Raw genomic sequence first — 18,465 nt, 5'->3', positions numbered from 1 at the left:
CATAAAGTGGTTGCTAACTAAATCGTCAATGTACAAATGTGTTAGAATTTTTATCACCGCTGATTTCGATATCGCAGTAACTGTTACGGCACTGAATTCGTTCGTAAAAATGTTTAGTTTTTTTTATTTATAAGCAAAATACCAATGGATTTGCAATACTTACATGTAGTAAATGACTCCATTGTTCCTGTAGTTCTTCGTTTCACTTGTTTTATTGCACGTAACGACGCATTATCCAAAATATCGGAGAACATTTCCTTAGTACGACTGAATCGCGAGTAACCTAGCTACGCGGCCGATGTTCGTTTCTGGGCATATCGCGGAGACACGCGCCACGCCCCCGTTTCACATCTATTCCCTTCTATGATCTGAGCCCCTACCTTTTACGTAGTAAGTACCTATGGTAACAAAATATAGCACTTTTGAACGCTCCGAAAATCGAATCCCTTCACGGAGTGAACTCCATAAAGAAAACGTCGGAGTCTATGGCCGGAGTCAAGGCTTTCGAAAAAGTCAAGGCTCACGTTTTGCTACTTGTCCTGCTGAGGCTAATTTAGGTTAGAAAATAAGAACATATTACTAATATGTTCTTTTAGCTTTTCTTTTAGTTTTAGTCTTTTAGCGAATACATCATCATCTGCCTCAGTTACATTGTCACCATAATTCCGGGTAGGTATACGAATATTTTTCACAGCCTACAATTGGATTTTTCGTTGATTTCATAGAACCTCTCTTTCTTTCAGGGCTACCTTCACGTGTGGAGGAATGAGACGACGTTCTCCGAAGACGAGCTGGCGGAGCTGTTCAACAACATCGAGGGGATCTATGCTTTCAATAGGTATGTATGTATGTTATATTCCTCATCTGCTATTGGAAAATTAACACTATTAGTCGGCAATAAGTCTCAATACGCGATGCAAAGGGCGTTACCAGTACAAACGGCGAATAAACCGCCATGATGCATGATTTGATTTCACATAGGTAACTAGGGTATCGGAGTTTCCGCAGGCTGCTTACTTTTTAAAAATATTCGTGTAAAAGCATCGTACCGGGCAAGAACTATGCCTGTCCCTGATTGGTTGCGCATTTAACAATAATATGTGAAAATTTTTGTTATTTTTCTCTAACTGCAATGTTTTGCCGTCAAAGTGCGGCAACATAGTGCCTTAACTTAACATTGCAGTTATTAAAATTCCTAATAACTAATTCATAACTTCTTAAGTTACCTACTTCTGATACTACTTACTAATTTGTTGAATAACCTATTTCCCCAAAAAAATTGTACCTAAATAGAATCATTTGACGTCAATTACCTATGTATTTCAAAGTTACCAAAAACTAATTTCATGCACAGTTAATATTAGGTAAATCTTCTGTTTATACCTATTCAATTCAAGAACCAAAAGTAGAAATGAGTGCAGTATTAATGCTGCATAAAATGTTCCGGAGCCGTCAAGTCCACGTCGTATTAAAAGTTGGCAATCCGAATCCCCTGACAAGGGTGAACGCGAGGGGCTGTCAAATGTTAGAGGGCTGGTTTTAGGGGCCCGTTCACTGACTAAACTATTACTGCTAGCACTAAAAACTGTTTTTATAATGCGTTTTGTGATGCGAGCTAAAAACTGGTATTCACTGCCTGCTGCTGTCTTTCACCAACACTATAATCTGGGTCTCTTCAAGACGAGAGTGACTATATTTGTCAAATACCTGCCTAGGCAAGGCTGACTTCTGCATAAGAATCCCTGCAGATTTTACGCAAGATTGAGCTAAGTAGACCGATTGAAGAGAAACTCACATTCAAATTCAATTTTTTTATTTAAGTATTTACAATTGTGTCTTAATGTAAACAATGAGCTTATAATAATTCAATACTTGATACCTAGAAAGCTGCCTATTTAAATAATAAATATAATTAGGTATTTTAGGATATAAACACATTACAGCTCCAGCAATTATTCCTAAACATAAATATTTCAAAACACACTGTTAACCTAGAGTCGTACGTATACCTAGACCATAATATCATTAATCTACTGAACCCGAACTAGAAACTTAACACAACAATCTTAACTGTATATCACAACCAGCCCCATATTATACTTATATTTTAACTTCTGCATGCTACGTACCGACAAATCGTTTTCTTTTTATTGTATACAGGGTGATCGTACATCCATGCCATAGACAAAGTATAGAGTTACGTCCCCTCGCCGTGGGAGGTCCTCATTGTCTCTGGTTAGTTTATGGTCTATAACTTGATTTAGGTGCGATTTGTGACGTAATAAATTGGATGAGGCTGAATTTAAAGGGTTAATGGAATTAAAAAGATATGAATTTAATTTTATGATGGGTGAAAGAAAATCAAATTAGACCAAATGGATCAACTAAGTTTATTACAAGCTTTTATTTGATTTCGCTAGTTAGTGTGGGAAAATTTTGTAAATGAATTTAATTTAGTTTTGATTTTACTTTGCAATAAATTCTACCCATTTTCCAAATAGGCCAAAAGAAATACAAATGGTAATTTATATTCTAATTACCCACGTATCTTGGGAAGAAAAAGTTTTGTCGTTATTTTACATAGATTAATGAACTGAAACTTGTTGTTGTACCTATCATTATTTTTAAATGTTTGTTTTATTGCACAATTATTACACAACACGAAATCATAATCTAAATTCGTTTCTAACGACACCGCTACGTGTAAATTGTGTAATTATGAGAAAATAACTGCTTGGCCTGGATTGTATGGAATTTAAATATCATAACATGACAAAATTCGACGTTCATGTCGCCATAACATCAATTCACGATATCTTAAAAGCTTGTTTACAGTATTTTATTTCGTTTATTATCAAAAGTTGTTAACATTAATGACATGTTAAGCTCTTAAACATTTTAAAAACATTTTATCTCCGTTAACTGTTGAATTTGAAAAAGACAGAACGATGCCGCGATGTTTTAAAGTTTTATGACGTTGAAACATGTTGCGCAAAGAATTCGTTTTTCAAAATTTTGATTAACTTTTAAAATTTTAAAGTTAGAATCTCAAGTTGTTTTTCTTTTTCTCTACATCAAGTGAAGCCAAGAGTGCCAGTGCTTAATCGTTGTAGTACAGATAACAACACATCAAGCTAAAAATGTTGGTCTGTTGATGTAGATGTTTTTTTGCAACAAAAATGTATAATCTGATGTGCTGTCAACTGTACGAATATTTGGAATCGCAAACGAGAAATACGTAGCTAACAATTAGTATACGCACTTAACTACAGAAATTTGTTAGCGTGAGTGTATTCCATTGTAATGACGGCTGGATTTTATCGCCCACTCGAAAAATAACTGACTGTCTAGCTACGATTGCAATTTCAATCATTAAACATGAATAGTTTTTATCAATTTATTATTCTGTAGTAAAATATAATTTGTTCTCAATTCAAGTCTACACAAATAGGTTTAATTTAACTTGTGAAATAAACGAATGATCTCGAAATGCATCAAAGCCTAACCTAGATTCAGCAAAGTGTAGTATGGAATTGAACAAGCCTGTCAAAGAAGTAATTTGGATTAGCACGACTGCGACGTCATTTAAGAAATTGCTTCGCAACGTCTGACAAACGACCGATTTAAGCTAACGCGGATTTGTTAACACTCGATTAAAATTACTGCAACGCTTCTGTAGACGTTTCCTATCTATATTTAACATCAGCGTCCGACACCGTCGACCGCAGGCTTTAGATCTTATTACATGCCCTGTTTAACTCGATCTGACGGTGTTAAATCATTCGTTGGCAGCCACATAGCGCATAAAATGTTGCCGATTTATTACAACGTTGCCACGCAGTCATTTTGCACAGACGCCGGAGCACCACAAGGCACCACTCTCGCGCCTCCGCTATTAAACCATTATGATTTCCAACGGGATGTTTATTGATCCATTAGTAATACTCCAAAGCGTTCCACTTATGCAGTCATGCCGCGTAATGTTATTAAGTTTTATTGCTCAATCAAAGTGATACCAGCAAAAACTATCGGACGCCTTTTAAGTAAAAGCAAAGAAAGAGAAACGGCTGGCAAATCATTAAAATGCACCTTTTGAAGGGGCACGTATTTCTTGAATGTTACTGCGGGGCTTGTCGTAAAATCGCAAAAACAATGGAACTATTCCTTTAGGAAAGAATGGCATGTTAAACGAAGTTGGTCGGCAAAATAAAATGTTTTATGGTAAGGTGTTGTTACTGTGGCGAGCGAGGTTGAAGCGCGTTTGTGTGGTTTTGTAGGAATATTTTCCGTAAACTACTGACGAAGGGTATGAATAAGTATTCTGTTTTCTAATATTAAAATTACTATTATACCTACGCATATTAAGTCACCGCAAGTTATAAGAAAGTACGAGACAACTTTTTTATTTTTCATTAACACAAAAATCTTTTTCGAATCCATATAATCAGATGACATGCACATGAATTCAGGAATACTATAAAAAATTGCGTGCACATAAGTTCTTAACATTTTCTCGACTTGATTGGTACTAATGTTTTCCATTTAAAAAAAAACAGATTAAATAATTATTCTATTGTAATAAGATTTTGACATAACTTTTTATAGTCATTTAATTAGTCTACTAAGACGTGATGTTTCAAAAACCAAACTTTTGTTCTGCAGGTCTCTCTGCGAAGAGCTGAACACCTGCCGGCTTGACGCCGTCTGCATCGCCCGCTGCTTCGTCAACAACACGACCGGCTTCTCCGTCTACACGTCCTACTGCACCGGTTACCCTCGCACCATGGAGCGGCTGGCTGCCATGGCGTCCAAACCCCAAAGCGCCAGAGAGTTCAGGGAAAGGCAGCTGGCGTTGGGACACCCGCTGCCGCTGGCGTCGTATCTGCTCAAACCAGTGCAGAGGATTCTGAAGTATCACCTATTGCTGCAGGTGAGAACGATCTAGGTATAACATTATTAGGTATATGTATATATAACAATAGGTAGACCTATCTGAAGCGATTGCTTCATCAACAACACCGCTGGCTTCTCCATCTACACGTCCTACTGCACTATGGAGCGGCTGGCTGCCATGGCGTCCAAGCCCCAAAGCGCCAGAGAGTTCAGGGAAAGGCAGCTAGCTTTGGGACACCCGCTGCCATTGGCGTCGTATCTGCTGAAGCCAGTGCAGAGGATTCTGAAGTATCACCTATTACTGCAGGTGAGAAGGGTCTAGGTATAATAGTACCTATCTGGGGCGTCTATAAAAAAACGCAAATAGTATTCTACAAAAATGTAAGGAAAATCGTCGAGAAAAATGGCTACCCATACTAAGTTACAGTTAAGCAGACTAATTTTAAGACATTGTTTTTGCGAATACCCTATGTTTTGTTAGAATAATCACTTCTTATATTTATCTGTAATGTTGTCTTACCACATCGGCCATCCGCTTCACCAATTTTGATGGATTTAGTAGGTATGCTTGATTGAAGCTTAGGGAGGGACAACTAATTTTTTAGTTGTAGAAAACCTCGAAGAGAACTAACTGATTCAAAGTTTTCTAAAAAGCTTTTGAACTCCTTTTTAAGTAACCAACTAGAGTTATCAAACAAAAAGCAACTTTGATCCAACAGTCTAATGTCCACATTACAGAACGTGGTGAAACAATGCGCATCCAGCGAGACGGAGTACGCTTTACTGAAGATGACGGGCATCGCTCAGCACATTGATGACATGAAGCGGCGGCATGAACACGCTGTTAGGGTCCAGGTTAGTATCTATCTCTGTCTTTCATGTTGGGATGTAGGCGTGAGTGAGAGAGACGACAAACTGATGGCTAGGGCTAAGATCAAATGGAGCGATTACAAAAATCTACTCACTGACTATCTTTCTTACGTAAACTGGGATGTTGGCATGAGTGAGAGAGGTAGTAAACTTGTGCTTAATGGGTAGGACTAAAGCCTGGTCCGTGAGCACGTAGAATCCCGTCCAATGACCCCAAGCTACCCATCCCTATCGCTCGCGCGTAATTATGTTGCTGTCGCGACTGTGCGACGGGCGCCCGCAGTGAGTATGCGAGCGTGACAGCAATATAATTACGCGCGAGCGATAGGGATGGGTAGCTTGGGATCATTGGACGGGATTCTCCGTGCTCACGGACCAGGCTTTAGTTACGTAGGTACGTCTTTCTAGAACACTTCAAAGTTATCTCAAAAAGTCCGCGTGAGGTCTTTGTCTAATTACCGCATTTTTACTAAAACTCAGGGGAAGAAAGGACATCAATTCTTTCAGTATTTAAGTCTTATTTTACTTGAAATGGAGTATTTAAGCCAATTCCCCATTTGCCTTTAATAAAAATTAGAGATTGTCTTCCTCCTGCAGTGGATACTAAAGACTTGACTAATGGTGATGATGACTTGAAATGTTTTGAAATATTGCAGGAGATCCAGTCGCTTCTCTACGGATGGAACGGTCCAGATTTGACTACGTACGGAGAGCTTTGCGCCGAAGGAACATTTAGGTACCTACATTTGTAACTATCTACTAAATTAGTTGATCTATGTAGTGTACAACCAAGGAACATTTAGGTACCTTTATTTTTCTATCTACTAAATTAGCTGTTGGTCTATGTGTACAACCCGGCCAAGTTAACTGCGTACCTAGCTGCCGTGATGTCACATCGGCGCTCTGGTACGGACGGGGCGAACGCGGGAAGGTGTGAAGTGTGCTAGGAAGGGTCGCATTCCAGCGAGGTGTCCATTTAAGTTGACCGAGTTTGAACACTTGTGTCTCTACAATAGCAAATTTTTGAGGCAAGGTTCCTCGCGCATATACCTACTATACGAAAACCAGGTTAGGCATCCAATTTTCGGATACATCTAGATACTTGCTCTTTTTGGGAATTTATTTTAATTTGATTTGCTTTACAAATAAGTGAATACAATTTTAACTGCTTGCTTTCAGGGTGCTCGGGGCTAAAGGCATGAGACACGTGTTTCTCTTCGACAAAATGCTTCTCGTCACGAAGAACAGGGAAGACGGCATCTTGGCGTACAAGTCGCATATTATGGTAAGTAAAAGAAATATCTTATTTTCTTTCAAGTAAATTAGATTAACGCCTATCTTGTGAAAATATAATGACATTAATTCCGTTGCAAACGTTGCATTTGCAAAGCCCCATCACGTTGAGGTCGACCATATTGGATTGGACTATTTACTCATATTTTTTTCTCACTTTTCTTTTGGTTTTCACGCCAAGAAAAATTCGGCAGTGCACCAAAAGCTTTAGTTTTTGTGAACCGTCTTCAGAATTTCTTGGCTACTGGCTAGTCTGACAATATTTATTGGGTTTTTAGGAGTGTTGCAAGGTCGTCCGTCCCAGATAGACCTTCTTGAGAACCTGGGATCTTGAGGATACCTAATCGATGATACCTAAATACTTATACCTTTCATGAACTTCTTTAAAATCTGACCTAATTTCTCCTCAATAAGGACTAAAAACTATACATATCGCACCTTGAGAGCCGTACCGTCACTAAACGAAAGGAGTTTTTTAGTTAAGAACGCCATCTAGTACAAATTTTTGGTATCTATAGAATACAAAGACACCAGTGGGCTGAGTTTGAGTTTACATAAAACGCGCGTTTAAAAAATGTATGAAAACTTTAGTTTTTGAACGTTTCCCGCTAGGGGCCCTGTACAATCCGCCATACATTTAATGTCATTTTTTGATGCGCTCACTAGTGAGCGCGTTTTATGTAAACTCACACTCAGCCCACTGGTGTCTTTGTATTCTATAGATACCAAAAATTTGTACTAGATGGCGTTCTTAACTAAAAAACTCCTTTTGTTTAGTGACGGTATTGAGCTTGTCTAGACACTATTGTATAGAGAACAATAGTGTCTAGACAAACCTAAAGAGGATTTAGGACGCTATTTGGATCAAATATGTAATTGCTCAATAATGAATAATAAATAAATAAATAAAAATAAATAAGGCCCTCAGTATTAGAAAGTTCCTCAGGATTAAAAACAAAACATAATACACATGTAATGTCTTCACAGTGCAACAACATGATGCTAGTGGAATCCATAGCGGGGGCGCCACTGTCGTTCCACGTGATACCGTGGGACGCGCCGCGCGCGCAACTCACGCTGCAGGCGCGCTCGCTACGGCACAAGCGAGAGTGGACCTTATTGCTGAAGAGGGTAAGCTTAGAATCGTTTGACTAATGATGTTTAACTATGGATGAATTGTCTTAAACATAATATTGCTATTGAGCAATGTTTAAATTTTTCGGCTATAGTTGTGTTATTGAACATTAAACAAGTCAAGCATTTTTAATGACTTTGGACCTTAAGACAAGGCAATAAGATTTAAATTAGCATAGTTACTCTAAAAACGCTCCTAATTGTAGGTAGTTTAAAATTATAATTATTGTTTTTACAGGTTATTCTGGAGAACTACAACGCTGTCATACCGTCCCACGCTAGACAGCTGGTGATGGAGTTGGGTCAAAATAAAACTGACGGTAAGTGTCTTAACGTACTCTAAAAATTCATTTATTAATTTCACAGTCATGTGAATACGCATAAATAAATATTTTTATCTTTTAATTTCAGATGATATGCTGGCTGAAAAATCTCACAACCTCATCACTCAAGCTTCGATGAGAAAACAACTATCGGCACCGGAGTATCTCGAGAAGCGAAAAATAGACAGAGAAAGAAGAAAATCCTTCGAAAACGGCATCAGAGGCCGCTTGAAAAAGGCCAATAGAAAATACACATTACCTAACTCTAGGTCCGAGTCCAGAGAATGTGACTGCACTCAAGTTTCAGCAGAAAAGGGCACAGATTACACTTGTGAGAGTTGCTACGTAGACCTCTGCTCGGACTGCGAAACTGAACTGTCCAAAGACAAAAGAGAAGATAAATGTGGCTGCAGAAATGAAGACGGAGAAGTGACTGGAGAGAAATGCCCAGAATGCGATAGATCTCTACATTACATCGATTCTGGTAGCGCTGAACGTTTAGAACGAAAAACATCGGACTGCAGATGTTCTGACTTCAAATCTTCCCAAGAGAGTTTCAGCAAAGAAATAAATAGTCCTCTAAATAAAACAAGAGGCTACCATTCTTCTGATAATATCGTAGGTTACACTGAAAGCGGCAAAAGCAGAGAAGATTTGAGCGACACCAACAATTCTTTAGTCAATGTACGTAATATCCCGAAAACATGCCTCAAATGTGCGAAGATCAAAGAAAATATTGCGGTCACTGATTCAATGACAACAATCCATTCAAGAAAATCCAGATGTAATGATACAGAAAAAAGTAAAACAGATACGTTGAGATCCAAATCTAAAGACGACCCTCAAAGATCCAAGTTGTCTAAAATAGGAACATGGAGACGAAAGTCTGAGCCTGGTTTGCCTCCAAATACTAGTGTCACAAAGAAATCCCAAGACAGTGACAGCGAACGCACCGAATCTAGGGGTTGTGAAAAGATAGAGTTTGAATGCAGAAATTGTGGCTCTAACAAAATAACAAGGAAAGTAAGAAACACTGACGGAACCATTATATCCGATCCCGAATTAGACAGCAGAAAGAGAACTCTTAATGGTTCTAATAAACTGAATGTAGAAATAAGAATGTACAATACAAAAAACATACCAAAGAAAATTTCTAAACTGAAGAAAAATAGAGCGAAAGGCTTGAGACTTGGCTCCGATACAACGGCTAAGTTTTATGCTGATTTCTCCACGGACGTGTCTACTGAGAATATCTTACACATATCAGAATCAAACGATAGTTTGAATGTAGACAAGACAAAAGACGTCACTCAAAACTCGGCTATACCTGAAACGATTAGCAAGGATGAAGATATCGACGAAGAAACATACAAGAAGCTGATAGAAAAAACTGATTCATTCAAAAAGAATGAATTAGAAAAAGTTAAGTACTTAAACAAACAAAAAGTGATAACTGAAGGTACAGAAGCTGAGGAAAAATCATGTGAAATTGATGAAAGTCGCGAAGAGATTCAAGAGAGCTGTGAAGAGAGTGAACAACCACTGGAACAAATAATATCACAATTATTGATGCAAAATCGGGAGTTCCAGAAGTTATTGAAGAAGCAACAACAAAAAAGTAGTGCGAATAGACGACACCAACGGCTTTTAAAGTCACATTCCAACCCAGAGCACGTCATCATAGCTCGTAATACTGACTCTGTAAAACTTAAACCTAAATACGGACGACAGACTTCAGAAAATATAGATTTCAGTAATCCTGACGAACATCATGAGGATATTGTTGACCATGCTGTGCCAAATCCACGTATTGAGATTGAAAATGTCTCTGATGATGATCATATCTACGAGACTTTGCGTGTGGAGAATAGAGATGACGAAGAATTACACATCTTGAATAACAAAAGTAAAGTAATACAACATCATCCACATGTAACGAGACCTAAGAGGTTACCATCACCTCCAACTCAAACAAACTTGCCTGAGAACATTACAAGAACTGGCCCAGAATCTGATTATGTATACCTTTCATTTGATAGACTCAATAACACGCAAGATGATGACGGCATTTATGACGTTCCTGTCAAATCTCCAGAAAAAGTTGAAAGACAAGTGAAAACCGATTATTATGTCGCTATGGAACATCAAGGTCCTCCTAACACAAACGAAGAGAATCTTTACGATAATCTTCTTGAAGTTTGTAGAAGGAAAAAGGACATACCAGACACATTACCGACTGACTATTTGCCCATGAGTCCAGACCAACAGAGTCCAAATACACCTGAGATATGGTTGAGTCGACAGAAAGAACACTTCAATGTTTCACGGGATAGAAAATCAGGATCACTCCCCAGAAGTTTTCAAGTAGTCACAAGTACACAGGAAGAAAACAATTTGAATACATTTAAATATAAACCAAATAGCAATAGTAAGACTTACTTGAATAGAGATGGCAAAGTCATGAGCACTGATCGACCTTTTACTATTGCTTCAGACAAAAGTGAAATAAGTTACGATGATGTCGAAAATTACATGAGTGAAGGTGACATACTGAAGTTCGCCAAAAATAGTAAGGGGTCAGAATCTGAATTCGCTCAAAATATCAGTCAATCCACATTAGAGCTGGAAGAAGAGATCGATAGATGTTATAAAAACAATTTCGAAGAAATCAAGTTAGACAAAAATAAAAATGAAAATCTCTTAACAGTTTCCCAACCTAATTTGAATACATCGACGACATCTTCTTGTGAAGTTCTGCCAATAGTTCGCAATGACGAAAAGCCGGCTGAAATAGAAGTGATACATCCAGAGCATAAGATCTACAAGCCAACAAGTAACATACTATCACTCAGGAATGTGCTAAGTCGATTTAAAAATAAAACACCTAATAAGAACAGTGATGATGGTGAAGTCAACGCAAATGATCAAAGTAGTCCTGACAGTGCAAAGTCTGATCTAAAGAGTCCAACCAATGAGAAAAGATCTGCTTTGAATCCGAGAAGCTATTCGAAAAACTTACTTCAAAGATTCAAGAGTATTATTGGCGACGAACATCCTGATGATAATCACAATAAACCAGAAATATCTAAAAGTCAAATACCAACAGAAGATACACAAAACAATTTGATCAAAAGTGACATAAAAGTAGTTATAACTTCGACAGATGTTAGTCTTTCAACTTCTATTACACAGGCCAACAAAGTTGATGCCCTCAGTAAAAGTGTGTGTGAACACACTACACTTACTGAGAGTCAAGATGAAAAGAACAACATGGAACTATTATCTCAGAGTTGTGACAATATCAATCAAAAGCCAGAAGCTTTGCGTCCTACTTATGAGAAAAGTGTAAGTTTAGTGACAAATTTAACCACATCCATTAGCAGTACTTCATCACCTTCCAAATCAAACAATAGTTCTTATCAGAGCCTGAACAAATTGCCTATTTACATGCAAGGTAGTAAACATTTAGGTGCCAGGATAGCTCAGTCAGATTACGTTGATCCTATGACACTGGTCAGTGAGAAATCGACTTTCAAAAATGTCAACGTTCTGATTAATAAAAACGCTGTAAGACCCGATAGTCTGTTTTCTAATTCGTCTTTTGTGACTTCGTCAAGCGAAGGTGCATATCAAGAGTGTAAGACAAATAACAATCAAACTACTACAGATAAAGACAAGACTCTTGATTCTCCGATGCAGGCAAATGCCGATGAGAGCTATTACGAGAAGAGCTTCGAAAAGATAGAACACATGACAGACGAAGACGTGTTCAGAGATTCAGCAGTTTATTCGGACCAAGAAGATGTCGATGAATCTAAGACTGAAACCGGCTCTAAAGTCAGCAGGATTGTAACACGGGTCGAAAGTATGAAACGTAACACTTCATTTAGAACTCAAAAAAGCACCATTGTTACAAATGTGAGCGAGAGAATAAGTAATAGTCGTATAACAGTAACAACGAATAAAGCTCAACACACAGAAACACACACTGCACAGAGAGTAGATATAGTAGAAAAAGTTAAACCTAAGATAGCTCCACCCGTTCCAGTTAAGCCAAAAATTTCAAATATTCCATCTGCAACATCTTTCCAAACAAAACCTATTGGCATTAACCGAAATACTTCGTTGGCTAAAAATCAAGAAAGAACATCTTCCTCAGAATCAGTAAATATGAAAACAATTAAACGTAATACTAACTTTAAACCTTCCGTCGTAAGATCAGAGTCTACTCCTAGCGACAAACCAAAAGTTGGCGACGAAAAACCTAAACAAGATGACTCAAAAACAACCGAAGGAATGGATGATACTAAATTGAAACCTCCTGGTAACATCCAAATAAAAAGACTTAGCTTTGAAAGAGCAAGCCTCGATTCCGCGACGAGAAAAATTAAGGCAGCTGAAATCAAAAAGCCTTTAGAACAGCCGAAAACGTCGAAGTCCGTTTTGGAAAGGCGAATGGAGATCGAACAAATGTCTAAGAGCCAAATAGTGAAGCCCAATCAGGGTATAAAGAAGCCTAATCAATTAGTTAAACCTAAACCGATAACAACGAAGGTTGCTACTTTTGAACGAAGTTTAAGTGACAATAGTTCTAAAGATATAAAGGTTACACCAAGTAGTAGTACAGAGAAAGCCAACATTCCTACAAAAATAGAGCCCGAGAAATCTGAGTCGTTCGAAAATGACCCCAAAAGCAGCTGGGTGAAGCAAGTCGTGAACAAATTCCAATGAGCTTAATCGAGTGATAATTGCATTTAGAATGAAATCCATCCGTCTGTTTTTGTACTCCTCTTTTAAAATTCCTTCAATGTATGATATCGAACTAATTTTAAGATAACTGGTAAATCTTTGTAAATAATCGTTTATCAAACCTCTTTGAGCTTTGATGTCTTGTGCCATAGACAAGATTGTAAACAGGGTGTCCCAAAATGGGTGAATAAAATTGCTTAAAAAAATACAAAAAAAAAAAATAATAATTAAGCAATGCTGGCAGCAAACCTGGTGGAAGTAAAAAGAACTCTATTGAGTGATAACTAGAGCCGAAAATATCTTAAAATTATCGCCCATAGTAATTTGATTTACCCATTCTGTGACACTGTGTATTTGCCGTATGTTTCACGATGCACAAAGGCACGGTATAAATAGAAACATGCTTATTTTGCTAATATATTTATTCGAAAGTGCCATTATAAACATTTATCTCATTAGGTATACTTACTCCAATTGATGACACTATGTAATATCATCAAATGATATTTTAATATTAATTTTACATTTATTTTTGGTTTGAGTATGGTTAATACTTAAAATAAAAGATATTTTTTCATAATCTCACGGACGTTATAATTCGTGTGTAAATATAATATTTTTTCTACATCTGTGCAATTCAATTACGTCTACTTACTTAAAATATTTATTTTTTTAGCGTTAAGTTTTACTAACACCAAAAAATAGATTGTTCTAGTATTATTTGTGTACTAATTTTATTGATTATGTTGCTGTTTTTTATTTCGTTGATATGCAATTCATATTATTTTAGTTTATTATTAAAATTACCTAGTGGTATTCCTTTAAAACAATATTCAAAATGTTTTAAACAATGTTTAACGTAATAAAAATGTCCATTAAACAATATTAAGCAATGTAGTTGGATTATTAAGTTAAGCGCATACTTAAATTGTGGAGACTGTTAGACGTGTAAGTTATCGTATGTCATTTCTAAGTTCTAACATTAGGACAAAATAGTAAATTAATATTACTAACATTGAGTTATGGTCACACTTGTTCCAATTTTAAAATTTTGTTTTGCAACGAACTTTCAACGTCTATGTTTTTAATTATGCTAAAAATTACGTTCTCAATTTAAATTTATTTTTTAAGCTGACTTTTTTTCTCTACGGCTTGCATGAACATAGCCAGTTTCATGTTAAATAGGCTCTACAAAATCATTTTTTTTTGTTTTTACATGAAAAATAAACCTTTTGTTTTTAAATGAAATTGTTTTATGAAAATAAAAATTTAAGCCATTGTACCTACTTTCACAAATAACTTGATTTTGTTTTATATTTTTTTGCAAAAGTGTGTCATACATATTTACAATATTGTATTCTCTACATTATTGAATGAATTTGTTTTTGTTTTACCTACACTTACAAACTTTTAAGCGAAATATCGATATTTAACACTGTGTTCAGAACAGTTGTGAAACTACATGTAGAGTTCCGTGTAACGTTTAATAATAAGTATTACTAATTATATCAAAGTAGTCTTTGATAACAATAAATGATCTTTTTTCAAAATCCTGGTTTCATTTTGCACAATATGTGCCCTCATCAAACAAATACATACACCCTTACATGCACCCGTATGCACAGCGTTGAATAGAGCTCTGTGATTGTTTCGTGTGTCACCCTGTGAGTCCACGCGCACTGTGAGACCTCATAGTAATGTTTGTGAATACGGGCGTTAGGTTGGGTGTGCACCATCTTTACTTTAAGGGTGTTTTTAATATCAAGCGGATTTCATCACGGATGCATGCATGACACGTGTGAAGTGTCCTTTTCATACAAATAAGTATTTGTGGTCCCGCGTGGGTATTATGCATTAAAATATTTACTTGTATGAATAGGACACTGTGATGTGACTGTGATGAAATCCGCACGATATTAAAAACACCCTAATAACTACAAACGTCAGAAGTCTGTCAAACTCCATACAATAAACACCGGATCATAACGTTATACTATAGTTACGGTTAAAGTTAGTTAGGCGGTGCAACAACAGATAGGGTCCTTATTACAAATGACAGATTGAATGGAGTTTGAGCTTAATTTCTGTAATAACGCGTCTAAGAAAATGGTCGCCAATCGCCATGGTGAAAATCGCTCGGAAACATCATGGATGCGAAAACTGCAATGGATTTTAATTTTACTAAAATTACTTTAATTTTACTTTGCTTTCTATGATAGTTTTGTTTAGTGGCCATAGTGGCCAAAAAGTTGACAACACAACAATTTTTCAATTGTAACAAAGACGAGCTGCGAATTTAATGGCTCTTTGGGTGTCACGAAATATTTGACGCTGACTGTACCTACCTATGTAATTTATTTGTATTTGGAGCGAGTTGAAAACTATTTTCCGCTCGCTACCACCATACTACAAATTCAATATTCTTGATGTCTTACTGCATTTCCATGAAATATCTTCAAGAAGCGACCCAAAAAGTTCTGTCGTATTGATTTACGAAGATCCCTTTGTCGGAGCCTCCAAATGGTGTTCCACACGCGAGATATGGTGCCAGGCGGTGTCATGGAATGTACATTATACAGCCTACGTGGAATAGCTATAGTAGCCTAGCTATAAGATAAGATGGGCTTATAGCTTTAAATCACAAATGCGAAGGTGATTCTATTACTTTTTTAGTTTCAGTTGTGATGAATTTAGCAAAACTATCACTGAAATTCTCAAATAATAATTTATATGAAAATTCATAAAGGGACGCCTACTTACCTTAGATCTTTTTCTTATCGTGTCGACAACAAACCTACACAGTGTCAGCCCAAAACTCCGCCACAAGAGTGGCATTGTCAGAAGCATTCATTAAATCCTCCTGCGTGCAGTTGTTTGGGCACGAAGGGCACGACATCATGTGCTTCATCGACTAGGGAACAAAGCCGCACCTGCACTCCAAGTTTGAGCCATCCAAGAATCCCCACCTGAACAGATTGTCTTTACTACGGCCGACCTGAGAACATTGATTTTCCCGGAGGCATATACTATATAATGTAACGTACCTACCTAAGCATAACTGGTTAACTGGTAATTGAACCTGACACCCTGCGTAACTATAATAATATAGGCAAGTTTCTACACCATACGCCCCCATCACCAATCCGGGTTTTCTATTGTACGATGGAATTAGGTCGTTTTCTTTGGCGAAGCTAGCAATGAAAACATCAGACGTTTCATTGTTCGCATTACTTACTTACTTAGCTCTATAGAACCGCCACAATTTTTCAAGCAATAAGCAACTGAACAAAATTAAAGGTGCATAAGTAAAGAAAACTTTGAAACTAAACTAAAATTAAATAATTTATTACACCCAAGTTCAGTAGTACGCCTTACTTATTCGGTAAAAAATATAATTATTTTAACAAGGCATGTTTTATAAAAAGATTTTTATTAGATTCAGAAAAGGCAACTTCTGCGTTTTACAATGTGAAAATCTTGAGTAAGTAATTACTTTGTTGTGGTACGGTACGTTGCAATAGATACTTATCATAATATTTGGTATTTCCAATTTATAGGCTCTACAATACGCAGTGTTGTCACAGGCAGTATCGCGTGACCAGTTTTCCCTCCAAAACCGTAACGTCTCAGGAATCACGCAAGACACTGCCTGTCACGTAGTGCGAGAGACGTGGTGCAGGGACCAGCTTGTATACCTAAGAATGTTACATTTACCTCTATTTTTTTCTTTCTTTCTTTCTTTCTATAAACTGGTTGGCTGACAGAGAATTTCCTATGGCATTAAGTTCGCAAACTAAATAACTTGAAAACATCATGGTTATTAAAAGCAAAGCTTCTTTTTTTGTCGTGTAGGTACTTACTCACACGACTTTTAAAGCATATAAATACTGGTAATTATAATTAAACTTGATGATAGTGTCTCAAAAAGTTTGATTGAACCTTCCATGTTCATTTGTCTGAAAACCATGTTAAGATATTGTATTACTTATCTAAGAGTAGGCGCACACCGTTGATTTTTCGTCGGCCGATAGTTTAGTCGGGCAGTTGATCAGTATGGGCACGTATGGGAGTGCGCACACTACGCCGATTCGATTTGGCCGATTCTTCATACAATTTGAAATCGGGCACAACTATCGGCCAACTAAAAATCAACGGTGTGCGCCTACTCTAAGTAAACCAAAAATTTGGTGTGATCTGTGATCCTGAAATAAAAGCGTGTAAAAACATCTTACATAAGCTAGCTATTTTAGCTTCCCATCTCCTGGACTAATCTAGGCTCATCCCGAAGAAAATGTACACGATAGAGCGAGATCGAAGCATAGGTTTTCCACATAAAAACAAAAGAGAAAGACGACAGGAAGTTCTGTTCCTTAAAAAATTTCATTCCTTTTCTGACGTCGATCGTCTGTTGTCGTACGCAATGGGTTCTAAAATTTAAAATTTGAATTTGTAGCTTCCAAATTTGAATTTGATAGTTCTAAAAATAGAATAGGTTTTATTATCGCGTAGTTTGAATGAAATACAAACTTTTCAGTATCGGCCAGTTTAAAAAGAACTTTAGAGTTTGAAAATTTAGTGCATTAAAACCGGTTTTGGTTGAAGACTATAGCTTTTTTAGGGCTGGTTTTTTAAATTATGGGGTCTACCAGTTATTTGAGCAAGCCGAAGTCACCGAGCTATAGAGTCAAGAGTGGTTCCAGTGCTGGATCTGACAAAGACATGAATGGTAAACTGAAGCGTGCAAAAATAAGGTAAGTTTTTAAAATAGGCTACTTGATTATAGTAGGAATTAGTTTTATTTTTTTTCTCTTACAAATGATTTTTTTAGGATGTTTAATTAATCCTTTTGTTTGATTTGATCCTACGAAAATTAAGGAATTTACTTATGATGCGAATTAAAATGTAATGTTGCATTTTTTCAATTCCTAAACAGATTTTTCAGGGAATTAGTTTAATAATTCCTATTATTGGTATGTGTATTAGCCACATTATCGTCGTTACGTCGAGGAAAGTGCGAGAAAATATCGTTTCTTTTAAGTTGATTCGATCAGAAATCAAATCTGTGACCTACCTAACCTACTGCGCTCAAAGCGATCACCGCACCGCTACGCCATCCGTCAAAATATTATGTTATTCATTTTAAAAGTTAACAAACGTTTCGTTTCATCTTGTACCTACCTTACTTTCTGTTATCTGTGAAAAA

The 18,465-nt window shown here is 36.8% G+C and overlaps 1 protein-coding gene across 2 annotated transcripts; it reads left to right on the top strand.

The window, feature by feature from the left end:
• Positions 1–723: 723 nt before the first annotated feature.
• Positions 724–14,676, top strand: GEFmeso (Guanine nucleotide exchange factor in mesoderm). 2 transcript variants are annotated; one of them, XM_028304188.1, is made up of 8 exons: positions 724–838; positions 4,663–4,930; positions 5,632–5,748; positions 6,420–6,499; positions 6,943–7,048; positions 8,044–8,187; positions 8,429–8,510; positions 8,602–14,676. In XM_028304188.1, the coding sequence occupies exons 2-8, from the start codon at positions 4,784–4,786 to the stop codon at positions 13,242–13,244; spliced, it is 5,319 nt and encodes a 1,772-aa protein (XP_028159989.1). In that variant the 5' UTR covers positions 724–838; positions 4,663–4,783; the 3' UTR covers positions 13,245–14,676. The 2 variants fall into 2 exon arrangements, with proteins under 2 accessions (XP_028159989.1, XP_028159990.1); XM_028304189.1 differs by lacking the exons at positions 724–838; positions 4,663–4,930 and adding an exon at positions 5,054–5,200.
• The last annotated feature ends 3,789 nt before the right edge of the window (positions 14,677–18,465 follow it).

This window comes from Ostrinia furnacalis, unplaced genomic scaffold, assembly GCF_004193835.3.
Source record: "Ostrinia furnacalis isolate ACB-3 unplaced genomic scaffold, ASM419383v2 OfSCF1404, whole genome shotgun sequence".
Taxonomy (NCBI): Eukaryota; Metazoa; Arthropoda; class Insecta; order Lepidoptera; family Crambidae; genus Ostrinia; species Ostrinia furnacalis.
The sequence above is the reverse complement of the archived record's forward strand: the minus strand, read 5'-3'. Positions and strand labels throughout refer to the sequence as shown.